The 26170-nt window shown below is 45.1% G+C and overlaps 1 protein-coding gene across 1 annotated transcript in view; it reads left to right on the forward strand.

The window, feature by feature from the left end:
* SDCBP (syndecan binding protein) overlaps positions 1 to 23485 on the forward strand; it is a 55643-nt gene extending 32158 nt beyond the window's left edge. Inside the window, exons 6-9 of the mRNA XM_082257492.1 lie at positions 2883 to 3058; positions 21593 to 21764; positions 22293 to 22384; positions 22934 to 23485. Coding sequence (XP_082113618.1) covers positions 2883 to 3058; positions 21593 to 21764; positions 22293 to 22384; positions 22934 to 22988 — 495 coding nt within the window. The 3' untranslated portion in view covers positions 22989 to 23485. The remainder of the gene's footprint in view (positions 1 to 2882; positions 3059 to 21592; positions 21765 to 22292; positions 22385 to 22933) is intronic.
* Positions 23486 to 26170: the final 2685 nt, after the last annotated feature.

Genomic DNA, 26170 nt, shown 5'->3' on the forward strand with positions numbered 1-26170 from the left:
CAATGCCACGGCCGTGGCTTATGTCAATCACCAGGGGGGCACCAAGAGTGTCCGAGCGGCCAAAGAAGTGGCTTGCATTCTTCGCTGGGCGGAACGATTTGTTCCAGCAATCTCTGCGGTGTTCATTCCGGGGGTGGAGAATTGGCAGGCAGATTATCTCAGCCGTCAGACTCTGGATCAGGGGGAATGGTCCCTCCATCCAGAAGTTTTCCACCAGTTGTGCCTACGGTGGGGCACCCCGGATGTGGATCTGTTGGCATCTCGATTCAACAGGAAAGTTCAGAGATTCGTGGCTCGCTCCTGCGATCCTCTAGCAGAAACCGCAGACGCACTGATCGCCCCGTGGGGGCAATACCAGCTAATGTATGCCTTCCCTCCTCTCGCGTTACTGCCAAGACTTCTTCGCAGGATAGAGGAGGAAGGAATTCCAGTAATTCTGGTAGCTCCGGACTGGCCTCGTCGAGCTTGGTATGCCGACGTGGTCAGACTGGTGGCGGACGTCCCGTGGAGACTTCCTCTCAGGGAGGACCTACTGTCTCAGGGACCGATCTTCCATCCTGCTTTACGATCGCTGGCTTTAACGGCCTGGCTATTGAGACCCAGGTGCTGAAGGACAAGGGATTGTCAGCTTCAGTTATTCCTACTCTAGTTGAAGCAAGGAAAGCGACTTCCAGAAAGATTTATCATCGCACATGGAAGTCATACATTGCATGGTGTGAACCTTTGAGGTTCCGTCCTCGGTCTTATTCGATTAGTCGAATATTAGCTTTTCTGCAACAAGGGGTTGAGCAGAAACTGGCCTTGAGTACTATCAAGGGTCAGGTCTCAGCATTAGCTATCTTCTTTCAGAAGCCTTTGGCTACTCATTCCTTGGTGCGGAATTTCATCCAGGGGGTGCGACATCTGGCTCCGCCAGTGCACGCGCCGTTACCCCCCTGGGATCTTAATTTAGTGTTGTCGGTTCTTCAGAAACCTCCCTTTGAAGATATTAGGGAGATTCCTCTACCTACGTTGTCCCAGAAGGTGGCCTTCTTGGTGGCTATTACTTCTGCACGCAGGGTGTCAGAACTGGCCGCATTATCTTGTCGTTCACCATATCTGGTGGTTCATAGAGATAAGGTGGTTCTTCGTCCGAATCCATCCTTCCTACCAAAAGTGGTTTCAGAATTTCATCTGAATGAAGAAATTGTGTTACCTTCCCTGTGTCCTAAGCCCAGTCATCCTCGGGAGTTTGTTTTACACTCCTTGGATGTGGTCCGGGCGATCAGGGTATACTTGAAAACGACAGACTCGTTTCGCAAGACGGATTCACTTTTTGTGATCCCAGATGGACCCAAAAAGGGGTTGCCTGCATCTGCCGCGACCATTTCCAGATGGATCAGACAGACGGTAGTACAGGCTTATTCTATTAAGGGTCGGGAGCCCCCGTTCCCTGTTAAGGCGCACTCCACTCGGGCACTTAGTGCGTCATGGGCCTTTCGCCATCAGGCGTCAGTGGTCCAGGTGTGCAAGGCGGCTACCTGGTCGTCGGTGCATACCTTTACAAAACATTATAAAGTTGATGTAATGGCATCGTCTGATGCCTCGTTTGGCCGCAAGGTTTTGCAGGCCGCCATTTGAGGAGACCAGTGGTCTACCTCGAGGGTTTTTTCCGTTGGAATTTTTATTTGAGTCTCATTCTTTGTTTATAATGAGCCTTTAAAACTTCTAGTTTGGCACCGGTTGGGCCTTCTAGATTGGATTTTGATTTTTGTCAATCCCACCCCTCATTTGTGGCACTGCTTCTGGATGTCCCAGCTCTTGAGAATCAAGAAGACTACGTCTGTCAATGAGCGATAGAGAAAAATGGATTTTTGTAAGATCTTACCGTAAAATCCTTTTCTCTTAAGCTCATTGACAGACGTAGTACCCGCCCCTCTATCGTTGAGTTGGGTTGGGTTAAATTCTCTGTTACTGCTTTAGAACAGAACTGATTCCCTGTAGCAGAGAGAGGGAGGATATACCCTCAGGGACTGCCCCTAAGGTGGAGCCAGAACGTTTTGTCTTTCTGCCTAGTCCTACTCCTGCGGAGACAACATAACCCAGCTCTTGAGAATCAAGAAGACTACGTCTGTCAATGAGCTTAAGAGAAAAGGATTTTACGGTAAGATCTTACAAAAATCCATTTTTTGGTTAGGTTGGATTCTGGACCTTATAACTTCTGTCCCATTTAAGACAACCTGTGAAAGAGTCTGTTTATAGTTAGCGATTTCTACAAGGTCGTTTTTTTAAACTGACTTCTGCGTTTTTTGAATTTTGAGAAAATTGTTTACACAGTTCAGAGCTTGACAGTTCTGGTAATTTTTTACACATTTTAGAAACTTCATGCGCACAATCCACTGTTTAAAAAAACAAAAAAACAAAAGTAAAATTCTCCTAGTTTACCATGCAAGCAGAGAGACATTGGGGTTGATTTACTAAAACTGGAGAGTGCAAAATCTGGTGCAGCTCTGCATGATAGCCAATTGTCTAACTTCAGCTTGTTCAATTTAACTTTGACAAAACAAAAAACTGGAAGCTGATTTCTATGCACAGCTGCACCAGATTTTTGCACTCTTCCGTTTTTAGTGAATCAATCATATTATGTCTCGACAGTGGCCCTGTTGCCCATCTACTCCCCCCCCCCCCCCCCCCCCCCCCCTGCCCATTTCATGAACATTCAACATTACACTGTTGGCTCACAGGGAGGAGTATCGATAGACATTATTTAAACCTTTTTCCTGTTTATATAGCCTGTATTCACAAGTGTTGTGTGTGGTTTTTTTTTTTTTTTTTATATATACATATCGAAATTCAGCTCCTCTGACATACATTTTTGTTTTCTATATTTTTTTGCTATTCAGGGTATTTTTGTGCAACTTGTTCAAGCCAATTCTCCAGCATCTTTGGTTGGATTAAAGTTTGGTGATCAGATTCTGCAAATTAATGGTGAAAACTGTGCTGGTTGGAGCTCAGACAAATCCCATAAATTCCTTAAGCAAGTTTCTGGAGAAAGAATTTCCATGGTTCTTAGAGACAGGTTGGTACATTGCTTACATTTTTGTTTAAGCTAAATTGTCTACACAGTTTAACAATCGAAGATGACCAAGGGGTCTAGTGCATTTTTTTCATTTGAAGGCAAAACATGCTTTACTTCCCAGTAAACCATTTAAGTATTTTATAACCTTTGAAGCAAACTTGACAGTACTTGTCATACATAGCAGGGATAAGGCTAACTTCCTTCCTCCTATGAAAGTGGCTGTTGTCTGATTTGTGGGGTGGATTCTATTTCCAGGATAGTGGAGGATAGTGGAAGATCTATCTAAGATTATGTTTACAGTAAATAAACAAGGTGTGGTGGTGTTTTTTTTTTTTTTTTTTCTTTGTTGTTCTCCCAGGGCAGCACCAGAGAGAGAGGCTCCTCCCACCTGAAACCAGAAACGCAATAGTCCACCATTATAAAAAAAAAAAGTCAGTCATACCTTCATTCTCCGTTTGAGTTTTGTTTCCTCCGGAACCCACGAGAGCTGCAACAGTTTATTTTTCAGTCTCTGCTATCTGCAAGAGGCTCCCTAACCAGCCTCCCATTCAGCTCAGCAAGCCTTGGGCAGTGCGGGTCAGGGGCAGCACACTGGGGCCCCGACTGAGGGTTCGTTCTACTGAGAGGTTTGCAACCATTCCCCCAGCTGTCGGGATGCTGGTGGTATTCCCCCCCCCCCCCCCAAGACCGTTCCTGGTTATGCACGAGTTCATTCAGGTCTCAGCAATCCCTTTGGACAGTTGTATGAGGTGGGGGGTTCCCGGCTGATGGGTGAGTGAGAGCAGCGCTGATCGACCCATACCACCCCCCCCCCCCCCCGCCCGCCCCGCCTGCTCTGGCTGGCCGCCTCGGCTTCCTGGAGCTTCTCACTGTGGGGGAGCAAAATGGCGGCGGGGCCGTAACATCGCATCATTTCCGGTGACGCCCTTCAGGTCTGCTGCCATCTTGGAAGAGGGCGAGGTGGCCGCTGGCGCTGACATCACTTCTGGGCAGCCTGTGAAGCCGCAGCGTGGTTCTCAACAGGCAAATTGCAATTGTAAACTGACGAAACGTTACATGGGAAAGCTGACCATAGGCACCAGAATGGGTCTATACAGGTGTGTCCACCAACCTGTATGGGGGTCCACCAACCTGTATGGGGGCAGGGCTGGATCTTGGCAGTAAGCAGTTAAAGGCCCCTATGTTATGGTTCCCTTTCTGAGACTTGACAATGTCAGACACCTCCCCAGGTCTTGCTAGACAGGACAGCTCCAAGGTAAGCTAGAGCACTCTGGAGTTTCCTCTGTCTTTCCTCCACCAACAAACTGCACCAACAAACTGCTTTTTCTTTGTGTATGGCAACTGCCTGCCTCACTGGGTCATTTTGTTCTGATTTACAGACAAAGACCCCATAGTAGAAGGCAATGACCGGTAGCAAGGCGTGCGCCTCTTGCGGTCACAAGTTTCCTCCCAGAATGTAGAAAACCCATATGCCAGAAAGTCATTGATAAAATGGTGGCCAAAGAGTCACAGGGGTTCCTTTGTAAAGATATGCTTAATTCTTTCAAAGGGAGATTAAAAGCACAATTGGTCCCCTTCGCACAGCCATAGAAAACTGGAGGCTCCTGCCAGCTCCAGCCAGGTCAGCATGCCATCTACCAGCACGTCACCCATCCCTTCATACAGCAGGGATGAGGTGGAGCAAGGATCTGAAACGTTTCCCCTCAGACACGGAGAGCCATTACAGATAAACTGGGTATCAAAGAGCAAAATATCAGAGCTTTTGCTTCATGATCAAATGTACAAAGGTTTACAACTGAAAACACCTAGAACATTTCAGGTACAGGAGTCTCTAAAAAAAAAAAAAAAAAAAAAAACACTTGGTTAACCTCCCTGGCGGCATGATTGTTTCCGATTTTAGGTGCTGAAAGAGGTACAAATATTTTGCATGTAATTCTTAAGGACGAGCAGCCTAAACCAACTATTTTCATATGATTTTTTTTTTTTTTTTTTTTTACTGTGCGTTCTTCTTTATAACATCTTGGGTATGATGAAGTGTTTGAAACACAAAATCATTATAATATAATAACAATATAATAAATGACTATAAATAAGTTAAAGGTTAAAGTGTGTGTGTATGTATGTATGTATGTATGTGTGTGTGTGTGTGTGTGTGTGTGTGTGTGTGTGTGTGTATGTAGTATGTATGTATGTATGTATGTGTGTGTGTGTGTATGTATATATATATATATATATATATATATATATATATATATATATATATATATATATATATATATATATATATATATATATATATAGTAAACCTACAGGCAAGGGCACTGGGGGGGGGGGGGGGGGGGGGCAAACCAATAGGATTACAATATATCAGTGTGTTTTTACTTTTTGAATTTGCTGCCGGTGACTAGAGCCATCTATGATAATGTGAGAAAGTTTTTCTGGTACGAAAACAAAAGAAACCCCATCAAGGGGGCTATTCTGGCAATCTTAGATATTTTGCAGGAAGGAGCGGACCAGGGGATTTCTCATAACACTTTGAAGGTTCAAGTGGCAGCCCTATTTCTCTTTCGTTCACAGATGGACGTAGCTGCTGCTTTATATCATAGACATATGGGTAATAAGCCCCTCCCACTAGGAGTGACCAGGTAGAGCCAAAGGCTTTGACACGCCCAGGGAGGCAGGGTCCCTGGGTATTACCCCTGGCCTCACCGTTGCATCTTCAGTTTTAGCTTCCTGGTCTTAGGAGTGGCCAAACAGCTCCCTGCTGGGACCTTTTTGTCCTAGCTCTGTTTTATACGTCTTAAAGGGAACCTTTTTTTTTTTTTTTTTTTTTCCATTATTTGTTGCTGCTGACTCCAGTTCCTGTGGCATGCCGGCTGGGTTTCGGACTGGCTATAGAAGAGCCTTATGGTCTCCAGTTTGTGCCAGTGAGCGCTTGCAGACCGTAGCTCTGCGCTGGGTCTCCATAGCGATTATAGTCCCACGGACAGGGACTGGCCTACAGGTGAAACACCCCACCGTGACGCACACACCTGGCATACCAGCATCGCAGCGTGCCCTTTGGCCGACAGCGCCCTCACTGCGGTGCAGAGGCAGTCTGCCAGGATGGACGCCCACCCTCCAGCAGTGTGGTCCGGTAAGTACAGTCCCCCCGCCTGGTTAGCGGGCCTGGGGCAGACGTGGGCTCCTCCATAGGCGAGTAGGATCCTCGGGTACCTATACCTCCTACCACCCTCCTCCACTATGAGGGGTCACCTGGGACCTTCCCCCCCTCCTAAACTGACCTCTCCCTACCCTGGTCCCTGGGACACTGTTAGTGGGGAGTACCTTTTTATGTAAGTCACCTCAGGTGCTTTACCAGGTAGTGGACGGTGTGGGGGAGGCCTCAGGGGGGGTACATTGGTTGCACCTCATACCGATACCTTGGGGGGGGGTTTCATGGGCTGGGATGACCCCCGCCAGGGCCCCCGGGCCTGTTAGTAGGGTAGGCCTCACTAGGCCCCAGGTCACGTGCTCATTGTCACAAAGCTGCCATTTTGCCTTGGCCTGCAGCCTTAACAGGCCTCAGCAGCCTGAATGGGTATCCCTATCACTGTAATGCCGGTGGCCATTTTGCTGGAGCCGGAGACAAAACAGCACAGGAGCTTCTGGCTCTTGTGGGCAGGGGCGTTTCCTTCTACCTTCTCTTCTCCATGCTGCTGATGGACCTTGCTGTGTTCTCCATGTGGTAACTACGCTAGAGGAGTTTAATTACCCTGGCCTTCACCTTTAATCTTCAGAGGGATTTCAGGCCCTTAGGGGGCTTAGGATTATCCCCCGGAGTATCGCTGCATGCATCGCGATCGTCTCTTAAAGGTGCAGTGTACGCTGGAAGCCGCAGACTTGCTGGGACCTGTGGTGCTTTTGTAACTTCACTTAGCCTCAGGGGCGTTAATCTTTGGCGATCGGGCGCGGATTGCTCCCTCTTAGGCTATTGCTCCTGTTTTCAGGAGAAGCTTCTGTTTAACCCCTTGCGGTGCAGGTTCTGTTGTTTCCCTGTTTGCTCTTTACATTCTTAAGCCCCGTACACACGCATCGATTATTGGCCGGGAATTTTCGGCCAACGTCCGATCGGCCGATTTTCGGCTTGTTAGTATGATGCTTCCGACAACCGGCTCCGACTTTTCGGCCGAAAAAAATCTGGTGTGCAGGCTATAAAATTTTTGTTGGCCGTCAACACAACGGCCGATTTTCCATCAGTCAGTACAGATTTCGGCAGACAAAAATCTGATGAGCAAGACTGGGCATGCTCAGAGAAGAAAAAACACACGGAAAGTAAACCAGCACATGACATCACTTCTGAAGTAGATTTTTGTTGGCCGAGAAAATTTGTGTGCAGTCTAGGCACATTCCAACCAACAAAACACCACTATGGACAATAAAGTCGGACGATCGGTCGGCCGATAATCATTGCGTGTGTACGAGGCATTACTGTTTTGGCCTAATATGGATTCCCCAAGTTTATCTGCGGTCCCCGATGTATCGTTTGGGCACGCTTCTAATGCTCATGATGTGACTTTGTCTGTGATGCAAGAAATGTCCAGAAAAATGGACCAAGTTATTGCGGCAGCATTTACTAAGAAACGCCCTCGACTGTCTCATCTCAGACCTCAGATTCTGGGGCTGATATGGTCGCCGGCAACGCAGACCCCCTTTTTGGAGGATGCGTCCCCACATTCAGACTTTCTGACGCGGAAGAGGATGTTTCCACACCCGCCTTGGCACAGGAAAAGACACTGGTCGATGCTTTGATATCCTCAGTGAGGGACACCCTAAAAACACTGATGTGATTTCTAAATCGCAAGGAGCCTCGGTATCCTTTGGATCCCTCAGGGCAAAGAAATCGACCAAGGTTTTCCCTTGTCCCGAAGTCTTGTCCGCCTTAGTGAAGGAACAATGGCGGCGACCTAATTGCACGCTTGCAGTTCCCAAACGTTTGGACGGTCCCGTCCCCCCCCCCCCTCAGGTGGATCCCCAGATATGCGGTATTCACAAGGCCACTGTTTTACCGGTGCCAGAATCCTCCTCTCTCCCTGATCCGGTTGAGACGCATTGAGGTATTATCCCGACACCTGTATACAGTAGTGGGATCTATTCTCAGGCCTGCCCTGACTACCCATTCAAACAGTCTGAGAGACTAAAACGGTAAAGACTCTGAGAGGCACTGACAGTAACCCCGTTACCATCATCTGCCCTGGAACTTGCTGACCAATTATCGCAGACTCTGCAATTTGTATGCGATGCTAACCTGGACGTTCTGCTCGCAGCCAGAGCGTCAGTGGTAAGTGTGCTCATCAGACATGTGATCTGGCTGCAGCCCTGGTTGGCCTACCAGGCTTCTAAGAAGCTTTTGGCAGATCTTCTTCTTTTTCAAGGTCATCGCCTTTTTGGTTCCTCCTTGGATGACTTGATCAAGACGGTCACTGGGGGAAAACGCACACTAAACTAAGGGTAAGTCTCCCTTGCGTAAGCGAGGTTCTTCCTTTTACAGCCGAGAAGCGGATTTTTCGTGTGACCGTGTCGCATAAAACCAAACAGACTTCGGGCGGAAAAGAATCCGGGGAAACGGTGGGCTGGTAAGCCGAAATCCTCTGCCCCCTGCACCTCCAAGCAGACCCCTTCTGCCTGAAGGGGTTCCCCCACCCACTTCAGGGGTGGGGGAACATCTCCGTTTCTTCCCGGATCCTTGGACCTCACTATTATACGACAGGTGGGTCCACGAGGTAATTCAGTCTGGGTACAAGATAGCTTAGTTCCCATCCGCCAGACAGATTTTTTTTTTTTTCTTTTCCCCTCCAAACTTCACCTGTCCCCAGACCGCCTTGCAGGGCTGCAGGGAGCGATTCGGGATATGCCGTCACAAGGCGTGATTTTACCAGTTCCTCATCAGGAATGCTTTTGAGGGTTCTATTCGAACCTGTTTACCGTTCCACGGAAGGAGGGCAAATTGCGGGGGGAGTGGAGTGCTGGGCACCCTGAATGTTCAAGGGACCTGGACGATGGAAGAGTCCAAGCTCCCGATCAATGTTCTGGAACTGAGAGCAATCAAGTTGAGCCTTTTCCACTGGATGGACAATCTCAAGGGGTGTTCTGTCCGAGTCCAGTCCGACAGTGTCACAGCCGTGGCATATGTCAATCATCAAGGGGGTACCAGGAGTGTCCTGGCGGCTCTGGAGGTAGCCGAGATCCTTCGCTGGGCAGAGGACTATGTCCTAGCCCTATCCGCCGTGTACATTCCCGGCGTAGACAATTGGCAGGCGGACTTCCTGAGTCGTCAAACCCTTGATCAGGCTAAGAGTGGTCCCTCTATCCACAAGTGTTCCACCAGCTGTGTCTCTGGTGGGGGACCCCGGATGTGGATCTGTTCGCCTTCAGACAAATTGGATCGAGAAAAACTTTTAAAACCTTCCCGAGATCCTCTGGCCGATGCAGTAGACGGGAGCCAGTACTGGAGCCAGTACGGGCTAATTTATGCATTTCCTCCGCTGAACCTTTTTATCTCGCCTCGCCTGCTACGCAGGGTCAAGTTGGAGGGGATTCCAGTAATTCTAGTGGCTCCAGATTGGCCCCGGAGATCCTGGTACGCCGACGTGATTCGGCTGAAGGTCGCAGGTCCGTGGACACTTCTCTGCGGGAAGATCTTCTATCTTAGGGTCCGATCTTCCATCCTGCTTTACAGTCGCTGGCTTTAACGGCTTGGCTGTTGAGAGCAAGGTGTTTAAAGGACAGGGGTCTGTCCGATTCTGTACAATTCTGTGATCCCTACCTTACTCAAGGCTAGGAAGTTGACTTCTCTGAAGATTTATCATCGTACGTGAAAAGCGTACATTGCTTGGTGCGAATCGCTGAGGCTGCATCCTATCTCCTTTGCTATCAGTAGGATCTTGACCTTTCTACAGAGAGGGGTTGACCAACGTTTGGTGTTGGGCACTCTTAAGTGTCAGATCTCAGCCTTGGCTGTGTACTTCCAACGCCCTTTGGCTACCCACTCTTTGATTCGTACGTTTCTTCAGGGGGTTTGCCATTTGGCCCCCCCCCCCCCAGGAGGTCTCTGTTACCTTCTTGGGACCTTTAATTTGGGACCTTAAACAAATTAAGGTCCCATCGGTTCATCAGAAATCTCCTTTCGAGAACATAAGACACATTTCCTTGCTCGCCTTGTCGCAGAAAGTTGCCTTTTTGGTGGCTATAACCTCTGCACGCAGGGTTTCTGAACTAGGAAGCTATATTGCTGCTCCCCTTATCTGGTAATACACAGGGATAAGGTAGTGTTACGGCCTAATCCGTCCTTTCTTCCTAAGGTGGTTACAGACTTCCATCTAAACGAAGACATAGTGCTTCCGTCACTCTGTCCGAAACCTTCACATCCTAAGTAAATTGCCTTGCATTGCTTGGATGTGGTTCGGGCGATAAGGGTGTATCTTGAGACTGAGTCCTTTCGTAAGTCGGACTCTGTGAATACGGATGGACCCCGTAAGGGTCAGGCTGCGTCTGCGGCGACCATCTCTCGATGGATCAGACAGACGGTGGTGAAGGAGTATTCTCTTAAGGGCAAGGTTCCTCCTTTCCCTGTGATGGCTCACTCTACGCGGGCGTTGAGTGCCTCTTGGGCTTTCTGTCATCAGGCGTCGGTGATGCAGGCTTGCAAGGCGGCCACTTGGTCGTCTGTACATACATTCACCAAGTTTTACAGAGTGGATGTGTTTGCATCCTCTGATGCGTCCTTTGGCCACAAGGTTTTGCAGGCTGCCATTTAAGGAGCAGTCTACTTTCCCTTCTCCTTTATGGTTTTGTTACAATTGAGCCCCAGTTGTTGCTTGTTGGGCTCCATGTTATATAGTTGGCTATGTAAGCCGTGGGAATTGCATTCTTTTAAGTTTGTCCTTTCCCCACCCCTCAGTGGTTATTGCTTTTGGACGTCCCATCCGTCTAGGATTTAAAGCAGCAGCTATGCCTGTCGGTGGATGAAAGAGAAAATGGGTTTTTTTACTTACTATAAAATCCATTTCTCTGAGTCCACCCCTCTTCTTTTTTTTTTTTTTTCTCTGAAGAGTTGGGTTTTGGTTATTATTCACTGCTTGCAACTAAACTGAAGATGCAACGGTGAGGCCAGGGGTAATGACCCAGGGACCCCCCCCCCCGGGCGTGTCAAAGCCTTTGGCTCTACCTGGTCACTCCTAGTGGGAGGGGCTTATTACCCATCCATCTATGATTTAACCGCTTCCATACAGAGCAGTTAGACACCCTTCCTGCCCAGACCAATTTTCAGCTTTCAGCACTCTCACACTTTGAATGACAATTGCTCAGTCATGCTACACTGTAACCAAACAATTTTTATCATTTTTTTCACACAAAGAGCTTTCTTTTGGTGGTATTTGATCACAACTGGGGTTTTTTTTTTCGTGATGTATGCAAAAAAAAAAAATTTTGAAGAAAAAACACTTTTTTTTTTAGTTTGAATTATAAAATTTTGCAAAAAATTAATTTTTCTTCATACATTTGGGCCAAAATGTATACTGCTACATGTCTCTGGTAAAATTAACCCAAATTAGTGTATAATATTTAGTCTGTGTGAAAGTTATTGAGTCTAGAAGCTATGGTACCAATTACTGAAAATTGATCACACCAGATGTACTGACTGCCTATCTCCTTTCTTGAGGCCCTGAAATGTCAGGACAGTACAAAAACCCCCCAAATGACCCCTTTTTGTAAAGTAGACAGTCCAAGGTATTTAGTAAGAGGCATGGTGGGTTTTTTGAAGTTGTAATTTTTTCCCACAATTCTTGTGAAAATGAAGAAAAATTTTTTTTTCTTTTTTTCCCCACAAAGTTGTCAATTTATAAGCTATTTCTAACACATAGCATGTACACAGCAAAAATTACACCCAAAAATACATTCTGCTACTCCTTCCGAGTATGGCAATACCACATGTGTGAGACTTTTACACAGCCTGGCCACAAAAAGAGACTCCACGTCCAAGAAGCACCTTCAGGCGTTCTAGGAGCATAAATACACATAAAACTTTCTTACTACCTATCACACTTTTCAAGGCCCTAGAGCACCAATACAATGGGAAAAGTCCACAAAATGACCCCATTTTGGAAAGCAAACACTCCCAACGTATATTCTATGAGGCATTATGGGTCGTTTGAACGTGTCATTTTTTTCCACAAGTTTTTGGAAAATGTGGGAAAAAAATTTAAAACCTTTTTTTTTTTTTTACACAAAGTTGTCGATTTATTGGATATTCCTAACACATAGCATGTATACAGCAAAAATGACACCCCGAAATACATTCTGCCACTCCTCCTGAGTATGGCAATACCACATGTGTGAGACTTTTTCACAGCCTAGCCATATAGAGGGACCCAACATCCAAGGAGCACTATCATGCATCCTAGCCACTTGCCTATGCCTATTTTTGACATTTGGTGTTTACAAGCTAAAATCAGTTGTTTTTACTAGAAAACTACTTAGAACCCCCAAACATTATATATTTTTTTTTAGCAGAGACCCTAGAGAATAAAATAGAGATTATTGCAATATTTTTTATTACACCGTATTTGCGCAGCGGTCTTCCAAACGCAATTTTTTTTTAAAAAAAATTCACTTTTTTTAATTAAAAAATAAGAAACCAGTAAAGTTAGCCCAATTTTTTTCCATAATGTGAAAGATAATGTTATGCCGAGTAAATAGATACCCAACATGTCATGCTTCAAAATTGCGCACGCTCATGGAATGGCGACAAACTTTGGTACTTAAAAATCCCCATAGGCGACATTTTAAAAATTTCTACAGGTTGCCATCTTAGAGTTACAGAGGAGGTCTAGGGCTCAAATTATTGCTCTAACGATCGCGGCGATACCTCACATGTGTGGTTTGAACACCGTTTACATATGTGGGCGGGGTTTCCGTATGCGTCCGCTTCTGCGCGCGAGCTAACGGGGACAGGGTGCTTTAATTTTTTTTTTTTTTTTTACTATTTATTTTATTTATTTTTTATTTTTACACCGTTTAAAAAAAAAAAAAAAATTGATCATTTTTATTTCAATTACAATGAATGTAAACATTTCTTGTAATAGAAATAGGCACGACAGGACCTCTTTTTTTTGTAAGATCTGGGGTCAAAAAGTCCTCAGATCTCACAAGTACACTAAAAGATAGAAGAAAAAAAAAATAAATAAATAAAATGAAAAAAAAAAAAAAAGGGACCTTTAAACTGGTTGCTAGGCAACAACGTTTGCCATAGCTCCGGTCCTCCAAGACCATAGAGTCGAGTGAGGGCAAGCTTGCCCTCACTCAACATCCTGTCCATGAGGATCCGGGACCGGATCATTTTCCCCGCTGTCGGCGGGTCCGGTAAGCGGGGAAAAGGACCGGGACGCGGCGGGAGGGGGGGGGGGTTTCACCTCTTCCGCCATCCCGGAAGGGTGATCCCGCGGCGAATCCGCCGCTGGGACCCCCCTTATCTGAAAGCCAACTGTCCACCGTTTAAAAAAATACCAGGGTTATGGCAGCTATCTGCTGCCATAACACCGGTTTTTAGGTTTAAACCGAGAACGTATATATACATTGGCCGGTTGGCAAGTGGCTAGGGACATAAATCACACACAAATTCCTGACAACCTATCGCATTGTTGAAGGCCCCTAACACATAGCATAATACATACCAAAATACATTCTGCTGAGCAAAGGATAAACAAAAAAATACCTGTGGTTTTAGCAGTGCAGTGGTTCAGGCAGCAGGCAGGAACGTAGACAGCGTCAGTGAAAGGATTGTCCAGGCAGGAATACTGTCCATAGTCAGTACAGGCAGCAGGCACAGATATTGTCAGCACAGCCAAAGCATTGGTCCAGGTAGCAGGCAGGTCAGCAGCAGAAAAAGGATTGTCCATGCAGCAGGCAGGAATACTGTCCATAATTAGTACAGGCAGCAGGCAGAGATATGGTCAGTACAGCCCAATTATTGGTCCAGGCAACAGGCACATGTTCCATAAAAAGTCCTGGGTCAGTGCAGGCAGGGATATGATCAGCACAGCCAAAGTATTGGTCCAGGCAGCAGGCAGGACCATCAAGCTTAAGGCCTCGGTCGGGAAAGAATGGGGACAGGGGTAGAGGCTTCTCCCACCCAAATCGCTTTGAAGCCTCCGGACTCCAGACCCTGTTCTGAGTTTACAAACCCAGAGAAATCCAAAAACTGTTTTTCTCATATCAGAACGCTATATTCTGAAGCCCCTCACAAAAGTGAGACCCCTGTGTCATTTTGAATCCCACTACTACAGTAGCAGGGCGAAGGATCAGTCTAAGTGGCAGGCAAAAAACATGGTCGTAACAGGCCGAGGTCAGTGCAGGTAAAAGGCAGAAATAGACGGTAGGCTAAGGCAAAATCGATAAACAGTCCAGGGTCAGTTCACTTGAAAGGCAGAAACCTGGCGGATAAACAATGCAGACGGCAGGCAGAGACATAGTCGATATACAGGCCAGGGTCGGTTCACAAGGAAGGCAGTGATATGGTTGGTTGAGGCAGCAGGAAAATATTCAGCAGTGAAATATGGGCTAAAAGTTTAGGGCAGTGTGATATATTTTGAAGCATTCTCCAATGCAAAGGCCAGGTTGGGAGGGACAATCGGTACAATGGAAACTGGTGTCTTTCCTAATTCCTCTTTTGCTACACACCCGACACTTTTTTTGGCGTCTTCTTCCGGTTTGTGATGGTGGGATATGGAAAGGGAAATGGCGCTCATGAAGTCTGCTGACACAATCCGAACGAATGATTTCTGGGGGGGATCCTTGCTGGTAAATGAGGGCAGTGGCAATGTCTTCAATAAACTGGAGGAAGGGGATTGGTGGTGTTGTGGACTTTTTATAGGTGACAAAGGCATTTTACATGGCCAAATGGAAAAAGTACATTGCAAGCTTTTTGTACCAAAAGAGGGTCTTTCGTGTCGGGAGATAGGGCTGCAGCATTTGATCGTTTAAATCCACCACCCCCCCCCCCCCCCATGTACTTATTGTACTCGTGGATGCAAGCAGGCTTTTGAACGGAACCGCGTCGTCTTCGAATTTCCACTGAGGTGTCATTGTGGATGGTGGACATGAGGTAGACGTCCTTACTATCCCTCCACTTCAAAGCCATTACCTCCTCGTTCCTAAGGCTTGCAGATTCCCCAATTCGTAATTGAGTGGTGATAAGACTCTGCGGGAAGCCCTTCCGGTTTTTTCTTACTGTACCGCAGGCCAAGGTTTTCTTCAGGTACAGGTGGCGGAAAAGGGGCAAACTGGTATAATAGTTGTCCATATAAATATGGTACCCCTTTTGCAGCAATGGGAAGGCTAGGTCCCAGACAATCTTCCCACTTACTCCCATGAACGTTGGGCACTTAGGGGGCTGGAGCTCAGAGTCTCTGCCTTCGTACACGCGAAAGGCGTACACATATCCCGTTTGGCTTTCACAGAGCTTGTTTAGTTTTAAGCCGTACCTAGCCCTCTTGCTGGGAATATACTGCATAAATGCCAGCCGGCCTGTGAAGTGGACCAGTGATTCGTCCACAGCGATCTTTTGGTCAGGGACATAGACTTCGGGGAACCGTCTAGAAAAGTAATCAATTAGGGGGCGAATTTTGTAGAGTTTATCGTAATTGGGATCATCTCGGGGAGGGCACTGGGAATATAGCATCATAGTGGGACCTGGGCATGACTGAAGAATAAATTGGCATGTGGTGGATGGGTTTGGTGGACCAATAAGAATGCAGCTCATTTTTTTTTGTAACCCCCATATTGATTGTAAGGCCCAAAAAAACTTTGAACTCTTCTGTTATGGGTCTCCATTCAAAAGGACGGGAATGATATGATATGAGGTGGGGTTGTTCTCGATAAACTGTTGGGCAAAAAGATTTGTTTGGTCCACGATGTTTTGAAGGAACTCCAAAGGGAAAAAAAAATGAAAAAAATCAATCAGAATAAAATTTTCGGTGTTGACCTGCAAACCTGGCTGTGCTGTGAAGGGGGGGATTGTAGCTGACCCAGAGCTAGAAGGCAGCCACAATGGGTTTGCTAAGGCATCCGGAAGCTGCATTTGGGCTCTTCTTCTTTGGGGCTGGTGTGAAATCCCAGTACTTGTACTGGGCATTTCCTCCTGGGGTCCAGCACCGTTGGCGTTTGCCGATTGGCCATTGGCGCTGCTGGTGTCTGCCTGATTTTCAGTGCGGCGTCTTTTAGGCCGAACTTCTTCCTCCTCCAATTCAGTGCCGGATGTAAAGCCTTCAAAGGGCTCAAATTCTGAACCGGATTCAGAAATTGTTTCAGCGTCGGAAGGTGAGAGCTCCTCGCTGCTGTCACTCATCATGGATATTATTTCACAGGCCTGTTCTGCAGTGAAAACCCTTTTGGACTGTGACATGGTGGCTGTATGAAGGGTGACAGGTAATCGGGTACTTTGCTAGGCAGGTGACAGGTACTGATGAGCAGGTGGCAGGTACTGGGGTACTCCAATAGGCAGGTGAAAGGTACTCGGGTACTCTGATGGGCAGGTGATAGGTACTGATGAGTAGTACTGATTCTGATAGGTGTTACTGATGGGTACTGATGAGCAGGCGGCAAGTACTCGGGTACTTCAGGCGTCAGGTACTCTGATGAGCAGTTGGAAGGTACTCGGGTACTCTGATGGGTAGGTGGAAGGTACTCGGGTACTCTGATGGGTAGGTGACAGGTACTCGGGTACCCTGATGGGTAGGTGACAGGTACTCGGGTACCCTGATGGGCAGGGAAAAGGTACTCGGGTACGCTGATGGGCAGGTGACAGGTACTCAGATGGGCAGGTGACAGATACTCAGATGGGCAGGTCCTCTTTATTTGATGGGGGCAATCAGGGCACAGTAATTGTAACAGTACTTTCACTGGTAACTCACTGTTTGCTGATCTCCTCACACTGGATCGGTGTGTGAGGAGAAGAGCCTGGCAACAGTGAGTTACCCTCATCTTTGTTGACATTTGTGACCGGCTGTGATTGGACACAGCCGGTCATGTGGTAAAGAGCCAATTTCATTGGCTCTTTACCAAGATCGGGGATTGGCTCTGTCCAAGGGACGAGCCTCGTCCCCGATCGCTGCTCTGCGCATTGCAGAGAGAACGAGCGGCTCGTGCTTGAGCCGCTCATGTGATCGGCTGTGATTGACACAGCCGATCACGTGGTAAAGCGGGGGCGCTCACTGGTAGCTAGAGCGGGCGGACGTCATGACGCCCGCCCGGATCCGTACAACCACCCTGCCGACGTCATATTACAACGTCATATTACTATGACTCGGTATGGAAGTGGTTAAAGCAGCAGCTGCGTCCGTCGGACTCAGAGAAATGGATTTTACGGTAAGCAAAAAAATCCCCATTTTTTTTTTCCCACCTAGATCTTAGGCTGGTGGAAGACACTCATAAAAAGATTCCTGCTCTCATTAAGGAAAGCCACGCCCATGAGGTGCAGCAGAACTCCAACATGGGACCTCGCCACGGTACTCAAGGGATTCCTCCTGGCACCCTTCGAACCACTGGTGGATAGTTCGGATAAATTCCTTACACTAAAAACAGTACTCCTGTTTTAGCAAGAAGAGTCGGCGAAATTCAGGCTCTATCCTCGATAGAACCCTACCGTTTAAATCTGGCAGATAAAATTATTCTCACACCGGATCCTTCTTTCCTACAGACAGTCTCTTCAAATCTCCACAGAATTTAGCAGGTGGTTATTCCCTCCCTTTCAAATTCTATGGATAGTGGAAAAAAGTCACTTGTAACAAGCTGGATGTAAGAGAGATCCTGATGGCTTACCTCGAAAGAACTAAAGCGTGGCGAAAAACTACGCTATTCATCCTCCATCCAGGGGTGAACAAAGGGAAGTCAGCTTTGAAAAGTATAAAGCTTGCTGTTCAAACAGCTTACCAGGCACGAAACCTCGCCCCGCCGAGCAGAGTCACAGCCCACTCAACCAGAGCTTGGGCATCATTAAGTGCAGAAAGAACCGGGGCTACACTGGAGCAGATCTGCAGGGCAGCGACATGGTCGAGTTTCAATACCTTTTACAAGGCATTACCGTATTGACCTGCTGTCCAGCCAAGACCAAATATTTGATTGCAAGGGGTGCTCTAGTCTTTTCCGGTTAATCCAGTGGAAAAAAAAAACTGAGGAGTTTAGGATTCCACTTACTTATTATTTCTACTACAGGCAATTTTCTCATGCTTTTAGGTGTCAATTTTTTGAATTTACCTTTTGCAGGTAGCGGAGTCTAATGCCCCGTACACACGTACCGATCGTCGGCCGAACGATCGGCTGTCTTTTGTCCAGGGCTGTCGTGTCTGTTAAACTGCAAAAGACTGCACACAACTTTTGTCGGCCAACAGCCGACTGCAGAAGTGATGTCATGTGATGTTAACTTTCCTTGTCTTTTTTCTTTTCTGAGCATGCCCAGTCTTGCAAATCTGCTGTCTGTCAGCCGAAATCTGTACTGACTGGCGAACAATCGGCCGTTCTGGTGTTGGCCAGCAAAAATTTTAATGCCTGCACGACAGATTCTGTTCGGCCGGAAATGCGCTGTCGGCTGTCGGAAGCATCATACTAACAAGCATACAATCGGTCGTTGGCCGAATATTTTCGGCCGACGATCGGTACGTGTGTACGGGGCATAAGTTGGAATGTTTGCTTTTTTGGATTGTAATAAAAAAGCGCATGTCATGGATTTACGCTCATTTAGTAGCGGATGCATTATCTCTGTTTAGATAAATTATGCGCTAAATGGGAGAGGGACGTGCCAGATGTAGGCCTGGAGATCTGAGATTTACCATTTAAAAGTTTTTAGTCTCCTTGCAGGACTGACAATTTCAGTATAAAATAGTGCACAGGGCTTATTTTACTCCTGCTAGATTACAGCGAATGTATCCATCACGCTCCCCTGAATGTTGGAGATGTGGAGACCGTGAAGGGAACTTTACACACATTTTCTGTTCATGTCCCAAGATCATTAGTTATTTGGAGAAAGTTTTGGTGGTACTTAATGCACATACAACAATCTCTATTCCTAATGCCCCATACACACATGCAGATTATCTGAAGACTTTTTGTCTGCAGACTTACCTTTTCTATGTAGTGCAAGGGCCTGCCGGATTGCATACAAATTGAAAGTGTTTAGGTTTGACCTCATATTATATGGTTTTGGTAAGTCTGCAGACAAGTCTTTAGATAATCTGCACGTGTGTACGGGGCATTAGACTATTGAAATCTGTTTACTGGGTTTGGTGACTGCTTTGTTACATACCAGAGCTGAAAAAGTATTAGTCTTCTTTTGTTTTATGCACGGAAGGCCATTACCTAAAGCTGGAAGAAAAGGGTTCCACCTACGGTTTCCTTTTGGAAAGGTTTGGTTTATAGTAATTTACTGTTTTATAGAGAAACCTTTGCACGTAGGGGTTGTCTGAGGAAATTTGACAGGATATGGTCATGGTGGTTGGGCGATTCTGGTACAGCTGCGTAGGGGTTTGGTCTCCCCTTTCATCCTGGAAGTAGTTGGGTATTGAGTAGGAGTTGGGAAACTGTAGATAATAATATTAAAAGCATCCTTGTGAGGATTATGCATGGGGGAAGAAGGGATTTATATTTATTTTTTGTTGCTACTATTCATGTGTATGGTATGATTTTGATGTATGTATAAAATAATTAAACAGATTTATATAATCCAGTGAATCCGAAAAGTATTCAGAGCGTTTCACTTTTTCCACATTTGTTATGTTATAGCCTTATTCCAAAATGTATAAAATTCATTATTTCTCTTTTGTTCACTGACGGACATAGCTCCATGTCTAGACCCTTGGGCTTATGCTACTCTCTTGAGAAGTAGGAATAGGCCAGTTTGTTTGCAATCTTTGCAAACTTATTAAAAATAAAACCAGAAAAAAAATCACGTACATAAGTATTAACCGCCTTTGCTGTGACACTTAAAATTGAGCTCAGGTGCATCCTGCTCCACTGATCATCCTTGAGAGGTTTCTACAACTTGGAATCCACCTGTGGTAAATTCAGTTTTGAATTAACCTGATTTGGAAAGGCACACACCTGTCTATGTAATGTCCCACAGTTAACAGTGCATGAGCACAAACCAAGCCATGAGGTCCAAGGAATTGTCTGTAGACCCCAGAGACAAAATTGTATCAGAGCACAGATCTGGGGAAGAGTACAGAATAATTTGTAAATTGTAGAAATTTGGAACCACCTGGCCAAACTGAGCGATTGGGTGTGAAGGGCCTTAGTCAGGGAGGTGACCAAGAACCTGATGGTCACTCTGACAGAGCTCCAGCATTTCTCTGTGGAGAGGAGAGAACCTTCCAGAAGAACAACCATCTCTGCAGCACTCCACAAATCAGGCCTGTATGGTACAGTGGCCATACCGAAGCCACTCCTCAGTAAAAGGCACATGACAGCTCGTCTGGAGTTTAGCTGGAGGACTTCCAGGCAATGAGAAACAATATTCTCTGGCCTGATGAAACAGACTGAACTATTTGGCCTGAATGGCAAGCATCATGTCGGGAGGAAACCAGGCACCACTTATCACCTGGTCAATAGCATCCCTACAGTAAAGCATTATGCTGTGGGGATGTTTTCAGTGGAAGGAACTGGGAGACTAGTCAGGATTAAGGGAAAGATGACTGCAGCAATGTACAGATATATATATATATATATATATATATATATATATATATATATATATATATATATATCTATATCCTTGATTTTTGAAAACATGCTGCAGAGCACTCTGGACCTCAGACTGGGGTGAATGTTCATCTTTCAACAGGACAACGACCCTAAGCACACAGCCAAGATGCCAACAAAGGAGTAATTACAGGACAACTCTGTGAATGTCCTTGAGTGGCCTAGACTTGAACTCGTTTGAACATCTTTGGAGAGGTCTAAAAATGGCTCTGCACCGATGCTCCACATCCAACCTAATGGAGCTTGAGGTCCTGCAAAAAATGGGAGAAGCTGCCCAAAAATTGGTGTGCCAAGCTTGTAGCATCATACTAAAAAAGCCTTGAGGCTGTAATTGGGGGGCCAAAGGTGCTTCAACAAAGTATTGAGAAAAGACTGAATACTTGGAATTTTTTTTATTTTTTTTTTTTAATTTCAAGTTGTCATTATGGGGTCTTGTTTGTAGAACTTTGAGGAAAATATTTAATTTTAATCCATTTTGGAATAAGGCTAACCCATAACCAAATGTGGAAAAAGTGAAGCGAAGGAAGAGGGGGGGGGGGGGGGGCTGTAGACAGGTTTTTACCTTATTGCAGAGAATTTTGTCTTAATATATTTATCTAATCTATATCCATAATAGAGAGAGAGATTTGCTTGTTTAATATTATTATATAGGCTTTGTGCAGGAGGATATATAGTATGCTATTGGTGGTAGACTTTTAGAAAAAAAAGTTTCTACTATGCCATAAACTTGTAATGTAATATATTTTGCAGACCATTTGAGCGTACCCTCACAATGCACAAAGACAGCAACGGCCATGTTGGGTTTGTTTTCAAAAATGGCAGAATAACTTCCATTGTCAAGGACAGCTCTGCTGCAAGGAATGGACTTCTCACAGAACACAATCTCTGTGAAATTAATGGCCAGAATGTCATTGGATTAAAGGTATGTTGAATGAAGTCCTGCATCTTTTGTGTCTCAGGTTAAATGTGTGCAGTAATGTAATAGTTATTAAACTTGCCTTACAAATATTTAGGCTGGGTTGTTGTATGTAAAAATGATTGATTCTAGCCCTATTGTTTTAGCACATTCAAGACAGCAGAAAATGCATGGCTTGTTAAACGCTTACTAGAATAAAGTAAATTTACTATGGCATTGTGTGCTGATTCATGTGCTGTCTGCCCAGAGTATATCGGCACACAGGTTGAATATTAGCATCTTGTTGAACATATAAGGCCTACACCCAAAGGGGAAGGTACAGCAGAAGCTGAAGGAAGGAGGATATTCTAGATGTTCCTATTGCTTTTATTTTCCCTGTGAACCCTGCCTGTTTTTTTATGTAAATAAAATAACAACGATACTCTTTAATGACTGAGGGACTGCAGGGCCAGAATGAGCTTTTAGGTGCTGAACCTGATATTACATATTTTTTGTAGTTCACTGAATTATAAGCTTGATATCTTGTTTTCACAGGATTCACAGGTTGCAGAAACTCTGTCCACTTCTCCTAATGTGGTTACCCTCACTGTAATACCATCTTACATCTTTGAACACATGGTAAAGAGGTGAGTGAAATGTTATTCCCAAAAATGACTTTAGCACTTTGCTGTACATGGACTCGTTATCAATGTCCTATATCAGAGTTGGTTTCTCATGTGAAAGGGGGGGGGGGGGGGATATTTTCCTTTTTATTCATACAGCCAATACAGTTATGTTAAAGTGGCACTTACCTCTCCAATCCACGGAGGACTGAGTCCTTTTACCATCTATTTAGGCCTGCAGTTGTATTGGAACATACTCTACATGCTTGTCCTTTCCATATTATTTTGTTATAGCTTTGTAGACTGTTTTCTCTTTGTTGGCTGACCCAGAGATTTGCATAGCGAGAAGGATCAGGAAGGTACAGCTCTTGTGTAACCCTGCAGGAAGTAGAGCCTGTGTCTGCACTGAGAAAATATGGATGCACTCGTTCCAAAAGGAGATAGGTTAAAATGAAGTGGGCAAATGAACCCAAAAATTTCTTCTTAAATATACATTTCTTGTATGAGCTAGAATTCTGAAGTTCTTTATTAACTTTTAAAACATCCTTTTAACACTTTTTTTTCCCCCAACAGAATGGCTTCGAGTGTTCTGAAGAACTTAATGGATCACTCTGTTCCTGAGGTGTAACATGCGCTCTGTGCCCTGAGCTAGGACTTACTCTACAATAAGCAGACAGCAAGGTCTTCTTAAGAGCAGGATTCTTACTACTGCATGCTAACCCTGGCATTGTATACCACAGCAAAACCTATTGCAACTGATTCTGTACAGTATACGTAACATATCTTTAATAGGTAGAGCGCTGTGCAACTTTCATTTAATCAGCAATCTGTTTACAAGCTGTCATACCTTGTGCTGTACAAGCTGAATAATTGATAGTCAAACTTTACTTTGATTACTATTCAGATACACAAAACTGAAATGTACCGCCAACTGATTTCTGCCATTCTCATTATACCGCTGGTTTAGTTAAAGAAATGCACTATTCTTACATGTAACTGTATCTGATAAAATGCTGTAATTTTTTATTCTACGTGAGAGCTATTTTCCTATGTATGAATCTTGTTTAACTTGCATGCCATCTTGCTTTATATATGTGCTACGGATTATTAAAGTGATAACACCGTTAGTGCAATGTAATTTTCTATGCTTAAAGGAAAACTATATCCATGAAAATGAGATTAGATTTTTTTTTTTTTTTTTTAATCCATTCACTTGGCACGGGGGACCATTCCATCATTTAATCTCAGACATGTGTCTACAGTGGCATCTTTGGCTGAAGGTAGTGAGGTCAGAAGATCAGGGCTGTGTTGACTTTTGTAATACAGATGGGGGATAACGACTGTCTTTTTTTTTTTTTTTTTTCTTTCATTCATTGATGGGCACTGCTCCATATCTTTGAGAAAACGTCAAGAGAAGGGTGCACTGACCTTGTGCATTACCACTAAAAGAGTTTATTAAAATTAAACAAGGTAGCATACATTATACTCACAAACCTAGGATATGTACAAGCATGTAGGAAATGGGAACTGCTCGCTTCCAGGACACTTCTCTACTGCTGGATATCATGATGGTGTCCTCACAACCTTGTATGGCTTACACGTTTCAAGGGAGGACCCTCTTCCTCAGAGCCAAAGTTGCCACTGACCCACCAAACACTCTCAGGAAGTTATATAGCCAGTATGCACCGCCCACACCATCCCGCCCTGCCCTGGGAAGGGCAAAGGTCAGGGACAGGTGTAGGTGTAAACCAACTGGGGTGCATGCCCCAATGAGCAGGTGCATGTAACAGATGGTGTTCAGAACATGAAATAACATAATACTGGGTACTGACAGCCATGAATAGAACTGGTGGCATGTCATGTTATGAACACCGTCTGTTACATGCACCTGCTGATTGGGGCATGCACTCCAGTTTACACCTAAACCTGTCCCTGAACTTTGCCCCTCCCAGGGTGGGGCAGGATGGTGTGGGTGGTGCATACTGGCTATATAACTTCCTGAGAGTGTATGGTGGGTCCGTGGCAACTTTGGCTCTGACAAAGAGGGTCATCCCTCGAAATGCATAAGCCATACAAGGTTGTGAGGACACGCTATCCAGCAGTAGAGAAGTGTCCTGGAAGCAAGCAGTTCCCATTTCCTACATGCTTGTGTACATATCCTATGTTTGTGAGCATAATGTATGCTACCTTCTTTGATTTTTAATAAACTCTCTTTTAGAGGTAATGCACAAGGTCGGCGGGCCCTTCTCTTGTCGTTTTCTTGTAGTGCTTTTTGGATACCCTTAGTCCTGAGCAGGGCAGCAAGACTGCTCCATTTGTGCCAAAAACCACCTAGATCATTTACCTTTCCGCACACCACTCGAGCGCAGGAGAGATACCGTTTTTGGACCATATCTTCTTTGACCCTACTCCTATAGAGAGCAGCATAACCCAAGGGTCAAAGAAGATATGGAGCTGTTTCCGCAATTAACTTCAGAGAAAAGGATTTTATGGCAAGACAAAAATCCGTTTTTTACTGTCAATACTTTTGATATTAAATACATTTCATTGTCAAGTCAGCACCCAAGTGAGTGGTTATTGCTGTTGAACATCCATAACACTGGGCTAGAAGTATCAGTCAAGGTTTCACTTTGATATCATTATAAGCCTTGGCGTAGTGTAGTAGATACTTGGCTCTGTTTCTCTGGCTGGACTAGCACCTTGTTTTAAACTTGTATAGCAGGGAAACAAAGCTTACATATTAAGGTATATCAAAGTTATATATTTTCGCTTAAGCAATTTCAGTTGGGAATAGCTTACTTTGACACTTTAGATTTTGTCTATATTGTATTACCATGTCAAATAGGAGAAAGTGTTCACTGGAACTTTTGTATAGCAATAACCTCTAAAGTGCCTCCTGCGTGGTTAATGGTTTTATTTTTTTAATAGACGAGTAAAAAGCTGATGCAAGTTCACTCCAACAGACCAATTTGATAACCTTGATTCTAAGGAGCTTTAATTCACGAAACATTACATGTGGGGGTTTTTTTTTTTTGTAATGTATCATACTTGTACCAATCTATAGCGCACACAATAGTCTTCCTTTTTATTGTTGTTGCATTTGGTGATACAGCTCTTGCTCTCCAGTCTGTCATTTTTCATTAGTAAGATCCCATGGCTCAGGGTTGTAGCCATGTGGTAGAAGAGATCTGTGAAAAACAATTCTAACGCAAGTACCTGTCAGAATGGGGTATTCTAGTATGTAATAGGCAGTGACGTAACGATTGGAGATTTAGAGAAAATGTATGAATGGAGCTGAAATTGCATTGTAAATTGGTATCTAAATGGGGATTCCTATTAAGGCCTGATCTTCTTGAAGTGGTTGTAAACCATTACATACCCAGTGAAGTGACTATCCTCGGGTGATAAAGATGAAACAAATCTTTCCACATAGGCAAACCCCGATCACACACTCTTACTAAAACTGGTGCACTCAGCTTGTTCAATTAAGCTTTGAAAATCTGGAAGCTAATTTTTTTATTTTTATTTTTTTTCCTTTTTTCTATGCAGAGCTGCACCAGACATTGCAATCTCCTTCATTAAAAAAAAAAAAGAATCCTACTTTACCTAGGTGGATGCAGCATCAGTCTGATGATGCATTTGTCCCCCATCGCCTCTAACACCAAGAACTGAGCTATTGAACACCACGATCCCTTGGTTCTCACAGCTCCCTGAGCCCGAAAGCTGCTGTCAGTAGCTTTCTGCGCTGGCCCCCTGTGCTCACTGGAGCACTGGGCTGTGGTGGGGGGGGGGGGGGGCGGCTGGCTCAGG

Source organism: Pelophylax lessonae, assembly GCF_965119305.1.
Source record: "Pelophylax lessonae genome assembly, chromosome: 5".
Taxonomy (NCBI): domain Eukaryota; kingdom Metazoa; phylum Chordata; class Amphibia; order Anura; family Ranidae; genus Pelophylax; species Pelophylax lessonae.